Source organism: Mus caroli, chromosome 5 (genome assembly GCF_900094665.2).
Source record: "Mus caroli chromosome 5, CAROLI_EIJ_v1.1, whole genome shotgun sequence".
NCBI classification, from domain to species: domain Eukaryota; kingdom Metazoa; phylum Chordata; class Mammalia; order Rodentia; family Muridae; genus Mus; species Mus caroli.
The window spans coordinates 38,442,013-38,454,756 of record NC_034574.1 but is presented as its reverse complement, the minus strand read 5'-3'; the positions used below and the strand labels follow the sequence as shown (position 1 = coordinate 38,454,756).

Here is a 12,744-nt window from a genome sequence, read left to right as displayed (position 1 = left end):
AAAGAGAGCAGTGAAAATTTACCCACCCAAGTCCACGGAGGTGTTTATTGTACCGTGTCAAATTTACCAGGCAAGGCTGATTGTTGGGTTGGAGAAATTACAAAAGAATTAGATGTTTGTTATAGCTTATAAGTAGAGTGACCATCTTAGTTAGGGTTTTACTGCTGTGAACAGACACCACGACGAAAGCAAGTCTTATAAATGACAACATTTAATTGGGACTGGCTTACTGGTTAAGAGGTTCAGTCCATTATCCTCAAGGCAGGAATATGACAGCATCCAGGCAGGCAGAGTGCAGGAGGAGCTGAGAGTTCTACATCTTTATATGAAGGCTGCTAAAAGAATACTGGCTTCCAGGCAGCTAGGATGAGAGAGTCTTAAAACCCATGCACACGATGACACACCTACTCCAACAAGGACACACTTACTCCAACAAGGCCACACCTACTCCAACAAGGCCACACCTCCAAATAGTACCACTCCCTGAACCAAGCATGTACAAACCATCACAGTGACCTTTCTAATCCAGTATGACCAGCCACAATATCAACTGAGGACAGATTTCCCCGAATTACTCAGTTGTAATCTTCACGTGAGAGCTCTCTTAAAATACAGATACTTGGCCTTCTTCAGACCTGGAGTCATGTACTGTAAGGGAACAGGAGCCAGAAATTAGTTATACTGGGAGGTCCTCAGGGTTGGCAGATGTGGGAGTCAAGGTTGTGAGTGGTATCAAGCTTGTGGGCTCCCCCAGGAAGACAGAATAAGGCTTGTCAAGGTGACCCTTGTGGACATGTATATCTGAAATGTCCCCAACCCTCAACATTTTCAGTGTTTTGGTTAAAAATTATTAGAATCACAAGCATTGTTCTTTCAGGGGTTTGAGGATCTGCCCCGGATAAGAAACAGTTTGCACACATTCAAATGTCCAAACCAGACAACTTCAAGACGGCGATATGGAGAATGACACAGACACCTCGGTTTATTTTGCTCCAGAGGGCATTTAGAAACAACTATAGCATGACTGGAGAGATGGCTCAGTGGGTAAGAGCACTGACGGCTCTTCCAAAGGTCCTAAGTTCAAACCCCAGCAACCACATGGTGGCTCACAACCACCCATAATGAGGTCTGATGCCCTCTTCTGGTGCATTGAAGTCAACCACAGTGAACTTATTTATAATAATAAAAAAAATCTTTGGGCCTGAGCGAGGGGGCTGACCAGAGTGAGCAGGGTTGACCGGAGTGAGCAGAGGTCCTAAAATTCAATTCCCAACAACCACATGAAGGCTTACAACCATCTGTACAACTACAGTGTACTCACATACATAAAAGGAAGGAAGGAAGAGAGAAAGAGAGACGGAAAGAAAAATGCACTAAGAGCTGCTTTATTTTCCTCTCCTCCTTATGGTTTGGTTCATTTTCCTGACTGACTGACTGACTGACTGATTGACTGGTCTCCATCTCTAGACCATGCTGAGGAATATCTGGTCTTGGGTTATGGCTTTTATGCCATTAGCATATCAGTTGACTTAGTTTTGGTTGGGTAAGTATTGCATGTGGGGCTTGCTTTCTTGGAGTTAGTATAACAGGAGATGGCAATATGGTAGCCAGGTCTTCTAAGTGAGAATATTACCTCTAACGGCAAGATCAGGGACACTGTGTCATATGAAAGAATACATACAATGGCTAGACTTTCTGGAGGAGGCAGCATCTCTTCTAAGACTTGAGTTTCCTCCAGTGAGTGATGAATGAGCATGGATGAGTGATGGATGATAGGGAGGCAACCTGGGAAGTCAGGGTGAGGAGGGAAAAGAGAAAATGATTTGCCAGAATGACAACAACCAACTTAGAATGGCCAAGAAAAATGAGGAGGTGAACCCCAGATTGGCTAGTAAAGCTCCATGCTGGGAAGCTTGCATTAGAAATGGTGGAACTTTATTGGAAGCTGTTAAACAAGGGAAGGACATTTCCAGATTTATTTCATTCTAGAGGGCGCACTTTAGAAGAGTTGTCTTTGATTCTTGGACTAGAGGCTGCCCTTGTTACTGCTTCATAAAGATCATATAGCAAGCATGTTAACATCTATAACTGCCCTGTGATTGCTTTTTCCCTAACTGATGATCATGCTGACTTTGAACCTTTCAAAAACCCAAACATGAATTCCGGAACTTGACTCTGTAATATTGGTTCTCCATATGCACTCAAGAATCTCTATCCTGTTCTCATGTGGATCCCCCACCATGTTATTTTACCATGTGGAATATGGTTATGGTGAATGACTCACGTGACTTTTCTGTTTTATTTCGATGCATGCTGCCTCTGCTACACACAAACTCCTCAACTGCTTTGATTTCCACAGCCAGAAATCATAGTCTTGGCTCTGAAGGTAAACTGTGTGCTTGCTCTCTGTTCTGTGTCATTGTTCGTCTTAGGTCAATGGCTAGTGCTGTCTCTGTCGGTACTTTCTGTTCTTCCCTGGTGATTCCACTGTGATAATGTTTCAATTTGTTTTGTCTGTGTCATCTCTGTGGTGTGTGAGGACCTAAGATCAGTTCTGCTCTAGGGCAGGGTAGGAGAAAGAGGAAGGAAATCATACAACCTCATTCATGACCCTGACTGATACCTAATTGATAAAATTGGGAAGGTTGTATAGAACTTATAATCTTTCGTTGTTGTTGTTGTTGAAGCTAAACTGATGCACTATAAACATTTTAATACATCTTCTTTTCTGGATTTGAGTTTATTGCTTCCTGTGGTTCTGAAAATATTTAAAACTCCTTTTAATTATTAAATAATTTTGTTTGCTGAGAAATGGGAGCACATCTGTAAGTATGTGAGAATTTGGAGTGTATGGGTTGGTTTCTTAGTTGGCCAATGATATTAGTTCTCAAGGAAATGCTAAAGAGTCAGTAAATAACAGGTGTTCACGGATAGGAGAAAGAGGCTACACACACACACACACACACACACACACACACACACACACACACACTGATGAACTCAGCCTTTTTTTTTTTTTTTTTAGCATTTTAACTTTAGTATTGAAATGAAGAATATTTAAGTGTCAGCTGCACCCTGATTCATACATGATCAATTGTCTATAGCTAATTGCTATCAATTGATCATTGATCATTGACTCTAAGCAGTTGCTTTTGCCTTGAATCCGTGACAGTTCATCCCTGATGCCTATGAGGCTCATCATATTAATGGCTATTTTCCCAGTGGGAACTAGGCTCTCCTAGAAGGAGGTAGCTGATTTCAGTTTTAGTGTTCTCTGCCAAGGCATCACATTCACCTCTGGCAGGGTTGTCCACCCAGTAGGGCTGCTGTCTGTACATCAGGCCATTTAAACCAAGAGACAGGCACTGAGGCAAGGCAGGCAGCTGAGGAGAGCCAGCTAGCTGGGAGGAGGTAGCTCATTCTGGTGGACATTCAGGAGTGATGACAGAGACAATAGGGTAGGGGATCGCACACTGGTGGGTGGCTGCTAATGACAGGTGGCCAGAGGGCACAGACATAATCACGTCCCTGTGTCCGGAGATGCTTTTTAGCTCTGCAGATCTCAGGGACAGAAGTCACTCTTTTCTTCAGCTGATTTTGTCACTGCCATATTCCACTGTGGACAGGCTCCAGGGAGTGGAAGCCTTGAGTTCTTCTTTGATTGCCTCACTCATAGAAATGAGGGGAAAAAAAAACTGACATCATTCAACTGTGAAAAGATAAAGTGAGTTGGTTAAACAGGAAATTGGATGTGAGGTCAGGTCTCAGTGCACACCTAAAGGAGCAAGGCTCATATCTTGTCCGACCCTTCATTTTAGCACCTACCTCATACACTGCTATTTTGTTTGTTCACGAATCATCAAATGCCATCCTGTGAGTTTTCTGCCATTCTAGTTGGTAGAGTACTTGCTTAGCTTTCATGAATTTCTGAGTTCCATCCTCAGTACCACATAAGCTAGGCATGGAGACACACATCCCATAATTGAAGCATCCAAGAGGTGGAGGCAAGGGGATCATTTTTCACTACTGAGACCAGCCTGGGATTCAGGGAAGTTTGTCTCAAAAACAAAAGAAAGCATCAGGGAGTGAGCATACAAACAAGAGAAATGCAAGTGATTCTGTGCACAGACTGGAATGAAAGGTTATTTCATCCTCTAGGACATTGATTGATCCATGTACTCCAGGACCAAGCTAGCAGGGAGAGTGAAAAGAGTTATGGTCTAATCTAATGATTGTATGTGGGAGTTAGGCTGGATCCTGGGAGCTCAGGACCAGTGTGGACACCGGCTGCCAATGCCAAGCCCCGTAGTCACCAGGTCTGCCTCTTGGACGGCAGAGTCTTCCTCTTGGACAGCAGAGAAAGCTTCACTTGCTACTGCCTGGTGATTGCCTAGGTACTTCCTCTTTAAGCATACGTTATCTCTCCTTCTCACAATGACCTGATGAGAGCCATACTGTTATTCTCAGTGTCTGTGTGGAAAAGGTAAAGAAAGGCCTTGTGCTTGAGTCACTCAGAATGTCTATACTTCGTTCAACATGGAGATCCTTTTAGAAACATGGAGTTTGTCACTAATCAATCCCATCCAACATGGTTCAAATCTTTCCTAATCTCTACTTGTTCTGTCTCCCTGGTGTAAAGCACCCTGTGTATGTACAACTCTCTATGCAGAGCTATTTTTTTAAGTCATCTGGAAAACAAAATGCCCTTGGAATTGAAAGTAAACCATTTCTCACTTGACCTTGCTCTTAGGGTAACTTCCAGGCAATTGAGAGGGCTATGAAACTCTCGGCCAGCATTCTGGTAATCCAGGACTCTACTTCCTTCAACAGAGAGTTTCTAAATGGAAAAGTCCTCAACTGAGTGCATACTGGGGTCCTCACAATAGCTAGCACCTGTGGAATCTTCTCCCTGTTTTGTGTGACGTGTGCTGTGCTTTTCCTTTGCACTGCAGGTTGCCCTCTATGAGATCGGAGTTCTTATCTGCACCATCCTGGGCCTGCTGTTCATTATCCTCATGCCTCTGGTGGGCTGCTTCTTTTGTATGTGCCGTTGCTGCAACAAATGCGGCGGAGAGATGCACCAGCGGCAGAAGCAGAGTGCGCCATGCCGGAGGAAGTGCTTGGGCCTCTCCCTCCTGGTGATTTGTCTGCTCATGAGGCAAGTCAAGTCTCCAACCGCAGGCAGCTGCCATTAGGGTGTTGCAGGGAGCTGGGGGAATGTCTGCTTTTATCCATGAGTTTGTTTTATTTCCTCTTCCTCCTCCTCTCCTGTCTTCTTTTGTCTTTCTTCTTTTTTCTCCCTCCTCCTGCATCTCTTTCTTCTTCTTTCATTTTTCTTCTGTCCAGAGTTCACAATGTAGATTTGGCTATCCTGGAACTCACTATATACATATACACTAGTCTGGTCTTGAACTCACAGAGATCTAGCTGCATCTGCCTCCCAAAATGTTGGAATTAAAGGCATGTATCACTACACCCAGCCTCTTTTTTTTGTAGACACTATCCCACTATAGAGTATAGGCTGACCTTGAACTTAGTAAGGACTGCAAAAGTCCTGGCTGGATCTGAACATCTAATAGTGTGCCTATTTTGGCTTCCAAGTCCTGGGATAAGAGGCATGCCCCAGCACACCCAGCTAAAGTGAAACAAAACAGAAAGGAACAGTGGAAGTGACTCACAAGGGTGCCACTGTCAACTAGATAATAGCATAGTCTGGAAGTTGTCCTGCCTTACTCCCTGAGAGGTCCTTTTGGCAGTTTTTCCTCTTGTAGATGTCCTGATAAGTTGTGTGTGTGTGCCGCTCCCCCCCCCCCAACACAGGAATGTGTGAATTCAGGTATGCATATGCCATGGCCTCTATGAGGTCACAGGACAACCTTGGCAGTAACTCCTCATCTTCCCCCTTGCTTAAGGCAGGGCCTCTTTGGTTTTTTTCCCTAAGAGAACTCTAGGTTAGCTGCTTCAAGCTTCCAGGAATTCTCTTGTCCTCTCCTCCCATGCCCCGTAGGCATACTGAGATTACAGATGTTTGCCACAAAGTTCCCCAGATTTGAGTTCAAGTCTTTCCGCTTCTGTGGCAAGCACTTTTACCCACTGAGCCAGGTCTCCATCCCCAGGCAAACTTAATGGCTGAAAGCATTTACCTCCTTCCTCTGACCCCTCTGTGGAGGCTCACAGCTTGAGCAGAAGCAGGAAGGAGAGCCTCTGTTTGCTAGTTGAATCCATGAACTCTGTGAATTTGTAAAGATTGTTGAACATAAAGAACTCCCTAGTCATTTTGATAAATGCTCTTCTTGAGTGTGCCATTTGCCCCGGCTTGTGAAGTCTAGAGAATTCCTTCATAAGCCAAGGATGTTCATGTGTAATTCCCGCTGTTGATAAGAGTTTCCAGCTGATGGCAGACCAGAAACATGCATGCCTTTAAGACGGTGCTGTTTTGTAGGAGCTACATCTCTTTCCCAGCTGAAGACTGTCTCCCAAGAGGCCCCCCTTATTGTGACACAGCTCTCCAATGCTTATACCTTTTTAGATTTTTTAAAAAATTGCATTTTAATTTATTGTGTGTGTGGCAAATGTGCTTGCTCCCAAGGGTGGGGTAGGGAGCAGAGTGCATACATGGAGAGGTCAGAGGGCAACTCCTGAAAGGGTCTCTTCTCTACCTTCATCATGCCCGTTCTGGGGATTGAACTCCGATCGTTAAGCTTGGCAGTAAGTCCCTTTACCCACTGAGCCATCCTGCCTGACCTCAGTGAGCATTTCCTACACTAAAAGAAATGAAGTGTCATGTGCACAGTCCTGAACCTGATGGCTACAGTCACAACAAGGCTCAGCGGTGAGTACTCTACTCTGCTTTCTGAAAACACCACCCCTGGCTCAGCAGCAGTCTAACCATACTAATTGGGACTTTAAGCATAAAGCAAAGTCCTACAATTGAAGTTCTGGGTCCAAACCCAGAGGAAGTGCTTAAGTGGGGTCATTATTAAAGGCTTGACCAGGACGCATGGCTTATAGATATACCTACCAAAGATTTCACCGATCTAGATCTACCTGCAAGAAAGATGACAAGAAAAAGAAATGTGCAGATCTGATAAAGCAATAAAGGGAGCACACTTTGTTCATTTTTTTGCCTTAGAGACAGTGTTTCTCTACATAGCCTGGCTATTCTGCAACTCACTGTGTAGAACAGGCTGGTCTCAAACTCACAGAAATCCACCTGCCTCTGCCTCCAGAGTGCTGGGATCAAAGGCATGTGCCACCACACTTGGAAAAACACCTTTTAATATTTGACCAAAAAAAAAAAAATTATGTGCAGGGACTGACGAAGCCAATGGCTGTCCCTGGTAAAGAAAATGAAGGTTCCTGGGGAGCTGGACGGTGTTCAGCTGCTTGCCTCCTGAGTTACTAGTGCAGGCCTGGGTTGCCTATTGAATTGATATAAACGTGACCAACAAAGACTTCCCATCACCAACCAAAGCAATTCAGTACCTCTTGTCCCAGAGAAGTGACAGCTGGATCAAAGACAGGGCTTACCTGAAAATACTAGAAGTATAAACATTAACCAAGTATTAGTTAGTATTAACCAAGTATTAGTTAGTATGTGCACACACAGGACCCGGATACCATTAACCAAGTGTTAGTTAGTATGTGCACACACAGGACCCGGATACATGTGCCCTCAACTTCCTGCACTTCTGCTTAGTCCTTCCTTTCTCACTTGAACTCAAAGTGTGGACATATCTTCTCCATCTCTGACCTTTTCTGCTTTGTCTGTCTGCCGCAAACAATTCAAATCTCTTCTTTCCCTGGTAATTCCTGAAGTGTCTGTCTCTCTCCTTACTTCCCTTTGAAGCCTTCTCAGGAATGACTAGACCCAGCAGGGCAGTATGGGAAGGGGGAGGGGAAGTTAGCAAAGGAATGCGAATTATAGCCTAAAGACCCTTCAGACTCTACAGGGGTTCCCTAGTGTTTCCAGGAAGCTGGAGACCGCATGTTTCCTTCGCCCACAGATTTGACTTGTATGCTTTTCATCTACACACCCTAGACATTAAGAACTAGGCTCAAATCAGGAGGTCAGGAGGTCACGCTGCCTTTGAGCTTTCCCTAAAGGCAGCTCTAGAATGTGAGAACCTTGGGACCTGGCCACATGATTCTGCCGTCTGTCTGTCTGTCAGTCTGCAGAGGATTGCATTCCCACTCCTTTGGCTGGGTCAGCAGATGTAACTTCCTCAGAAAAAAAAAATAATTTGTCTTTCCTTCACACTTGTCAACAACTACATTTGTCAGTGTCCCAAAGGCTATGTAAGAGAAGAGAAGGTTGAGAAGACAGCTTAGTATTTTAGAGGGCATGCTGCTCTTGCAGAGGACACAAGTGCAGTCCAAGCACTCCCTGGGCAGCTCCCAACCACTTGTAACTCTCGCCCCAGGGACCCAACACCCTTTCCTGGACTCTGTGAGCACTGGACTCAATTGCATGCACCCATACACAGACACACAACCATGCACGTAAGTAAAGGTAAAGATGAATCTAGAAGGAAAAGAATAGCCTAAACCCATCCATGCCTTGAGTTTTGGGAAGTTTCTGGAGAGCATCGGAAGTCAGCTTTGGTAACAATTATCCTGGAGAACTAAAGCTTCTACATTTATCTAAGCATAGGATGTGCAGACCACCCCCTGGCTTGGAGGGCAGAGCATCTCAAGAAAACAGATCAGTCTGTATCCCGCCAGCCAGAGTATCTTGCATCTTTGTTAATGGCAAGAGATCTGGCTGTTTAAAATTTAAATAGGTAACTTTTAAGAAGGAAGAGCTCCGTTACTGCTCGCTAAAAGCATTTGTTTGGCTTTTCACTGGCCAATTTCATGAAGGTTGTAGACAGGGGAAAAATTGCTTCATTTTCTAAAGATTTGGTCTATAAAGCTCTTTTTTGTTTCTCACCTTTCTTCCCTCCCTCTAAACCCTCTCATTTACCCCATCTTTCTCTCTTTCAAATTCATAGCTTTTTTTCATTAATTGTTGTTACATGCATATATGTGTGTGTATATACATATATTTTCTTTTATAAATTTTTTATTTATTATTATTAATCATTCCATTTGTTTATATCTCAAATGATATCCCACTTTCACCACCACCCCATCCCACATCTGCTCTCCCCCTCCCTCTATAAAAGCTCTTAAGTCTATATTTGTAAGTGTGTGAGATTATTTTCCACAGTATACAAACAATTCATAATGCCATTTATCCTACGAATAAAAGTTCCTGTCTTCTGCTTAGATTCTGAAGGCATTTTGCTCTACTACACCAAAGCACCTATTTGGTAGTTTAAGAAGAGTTACATCTGGTTCCCCTGACGGGCATGCATTGATGTTTTATGGCTTGTTTGCCTTGGGTCATTCTTTTCTCATTGTCTTCATGCCCTAGGCATTGACTGGTATCTGTTACAATGAAGAAAAAATATGTGGCTCTAATATTTGCTTTAAAATACAATGAATGACAGCAAGTGTCTAGCTCGACGGCAAATAGAGGCATTCGTTTTCTATTTAGTTTAAATGAAAGGTTTAAGTTAGAGCTCATAACTGGAAACTAGCATTGGTCAACACAGTGAAGTCTTTCTCAGTTGCTAGCATTTGCTCATGGGGAGGTTTTATGTAAGAACTCAGTTTACAGGTGTTTGTAGATGCTGGGAAGTTCCTTTTTGGTGTTACTTTGGAGAACTACAGAGAAAATGTTCTGCCAGCCACCTGCCATCTTCCAGGTCTCAGGCCACCCTGTTTCCTCTCATGCTTTCTTTCTGACCATGAGGGCTTTTGAACTTGTTATTTTAAACATTGTTGTTGTTATCATCTTTGGGTGTTTTATATTCATGTGTCTGTTCATTTTGTGCGTGCCTGATGCCTGCAAAGGCCAGATCCTCAGGAACTGGAATCACAGAGTGAGCATGTGGGTGCTAGGGTTTGAACCTGGGTCCTCTGGAAAAGCATCCTTGCTAACTGCCAAGCAGTCTTCCCAGCCCTTGGAGTTGTCATTTTTTAACCTAAACATAAACATGTACACTGGAAATTTGCTTGCAAAGTTGTTGAGATCATTTGCAGAACTCTGTTTAGCACAGATTTTTTTTTTTTTTTTTTTTGTTAAAGTTATTGATAGCATGATTTAGATCGTCTCTAGCTGGGCTTTCCAGAACTGCGTTCTTGACAGTTGGAAAGTTTGGAAAGAATATTTTCCGAAAGGTTGTACGGCAGTTCGTTGATCTGAGTGACTGTCTTGTGAGTAAAGTCATATAGAATAAAGGACAAGGGCAGTTTCTGATGTCTACTCTGAGCACACAGCAAGTGTCAGCAGATCAAGTTTAGAACAAACCTTCAAGCGTTCAGGAATGAGGACAGGCTACATAAGGCAAAGTTGACAGGGAGGTGGTTGCGACCTCCTTTTAGGGGCATTGGACTTAGGTATAACTAAGAGTAAACCTCAGCAGGCATTGCGACACACGACATCACAGATTCCTGTGGAAGAGCTCCTTTCATGGGGATAGACAGGAAAAGGTCAATAGGAAGTGGTGAACTTCCTGGTCCACTTTGACTTATTCCATGACCAAATGGGTCTGTTGCTCAGTTAGAAGGAATGACTGAGATCGCTTGTAGCATGCAGGGAGAGAAAGTCTGATTCCCCAGGGTGGATACCAGCTCTACTTAGGGGGTGATTCTGACTTGTCAAAACCCAAATATTCGAACCTGGCTTAGTTAAATAAAGACCCTTGTACATCACCAGGTTTCAGTTTTTGGTTGTGTGTGTTTGTGTGTGCATGCGTGCCTTGCACATAACTCTAAAATCATTGAGTCACTAACCTAGCTTAGGATTAGGGTGTCTTGCTCACCAGTAATGATTTTAACTGAGGCACACTGTCTGCTTCATATAGAAATATAAGTGTAGGACAGAGTGTGGGTCATATGGCAGTTCAAAGGGTACAGGACATTTTGTCTTCATTTTCTGAGGTTGCACTAAGATGGGACTCAAGCTTTAGAATAAACAAGTTCCTAGGGAATTTGTGGACATCCCCCAAGCCCTTCTCCTTTGCAGTGTGAGCAGTGTTTATACATCCTAGGGTGGATTCCAGCTGGTTTATAATATCAGCTCCAAGCTGCCCTGGCTCCAAGCTGGCTGAGGCTCAGATAGAAAGAAGGTCTTTACGGAGTTAGTGGGGATAGGGGTTGGGGGGGGGGTGGGTGAAGTGGGGGGATGGGGAGTGGGGAGGTGGTGGGAGGTGGGGTGGGGATGAGGAACCAGGTCCAAGTCACATGTTCTGGCTCTCCTAATTCCACCATAGCTCACTAGGCTGAGTTAAGTGCTGTGCAATGTCATGTGCCACATAGGCATGTTAGTGTCACTGGCAGCCCGAGAGGAACTGTATTATTGTCCCAGGAAGACAAGTTTTAAGAACGAGATACCACATACGAACTAAGCACTCCTCCGGCTGCAACAGTACTTTTTATTTGTTTAGAATATATATTTTTTTTACTATGTGTCTGTGGCTATGTGCGTTTATTTGTTCATATGTGTGTATTTGTGATTATGTATCCATGTGTGTATGTGTGTGTGGGGGGGTATGAGCACTGGAATGTGGATGCCCTTGAAAGCCAGAGGCATTGGATGCCCCCAAGCTGGCAATACAGTTGGTTGTAAGCAGCCCCTCAGGTGCTAGGAACTAAGCTTGGGTTTTCTGGAAGAACAGTTGTGAATACTTCCTGCTGAGCCATTTCTCTGGCTCCCCATGGAGCAGTACTCTTAAACAGAGTGAATCTATGTCCTGGGACTCAGATTTTGTTGTTGTTGTTCATTTGTTTGTTTGGTTGGTTTTTTTGTTGTTGTTTTGTTTTGGGTGACATGGGATTTTTTCAATGCAAAAAAGCAGGATGCCTGTTATCCCACTGGTATGGAGATTGCTTGGTAACTTGATAGGCTGTTCCATATTGTTTTCCCAAGATTTATTTGGTACTTGCTAACCTGTTCATAAAACATATGCACATTGTACACTGGATACAAAAATAACAGTTTTGGTCTTTTCTGTCTGTGGGTAAAACGGGTTGTGCTATTTATTAATTCCTTGCTGCCCTCTAGTGGTCAGATTGAAAATTAGTTTGGCTTTTAGCTCCCCTGCCTTGAGGGGTTTGTTTTAATTTTGAGACAAGGTCTCTTTGTGCAGCTCAGGTTAGTCCGGAGCTCTGAGGTCTTCTCACTTTGCTCTTCCAAGTGTCAGGATAATGGGTGTGTGCTACCACGCCTGGCTAAGCCTTTACTCCTGCAGCCGATAAAATTCTAAGGTCCAGAGGCTCTGCCTCAACAAATGAACCAATTTGTATAACTTAAACCAAGAGACTGATAGTGGCTAATAAGCACAAGCGCTTTTAGTACCCTTAAATTCAGTCTTTTGAGATAGGAAGAAGGTTTTAATTTCCACATAGGCTAGTCTTTCCTGCAAGGTGGCTATATGAAGGCATTTGGAATCCCTTATGATATGTATTTTATGTAGAGAAAAGTATTTTCTTCATAAGTACATATTCAAGAATTTCCCTGAGGAAAATACAACCCTCAGCAAGAGAACCAGGACACTTCTAGCACTACTGTTTGGGTGGCTTTTGTACTTCATATGTGTGGTGTGTTCACTTCAAGTTGTCATCTTGACATAGCCTGGTGTCATGTGGGAGGAAACCGCTGTGGGTGTATTTTATCCCAGCAAAAGGGAAATGACA

General features: G+C 43.7%; 1 protein-coding gene across 4 annotated transcripts in view; it reads left to right on the top strand.

Annotated features, from left to right (window-relative positions):
- Prom1 (prominin 1) overlaps positions 1–12,744 on the top strand; it is a 107,386-nt gene that overhangs the window by 40,962 nt on the left and 53,680 nt on the right. For all 4 annotated transcript variants that reach the window (XM_021161787.2, XM_029477913.1, XM_029477915.1 and 1 more), the window contains exon 4: positions 4,953–5,158. In XM_021161787.2, the coding sequence (XP_021017446.1) occupies positions 4,953–5,158 (206 nt within the window). The remainder of the gene's footprint in view (positions 1–4,952; positions 5,159–12,744) is intronic.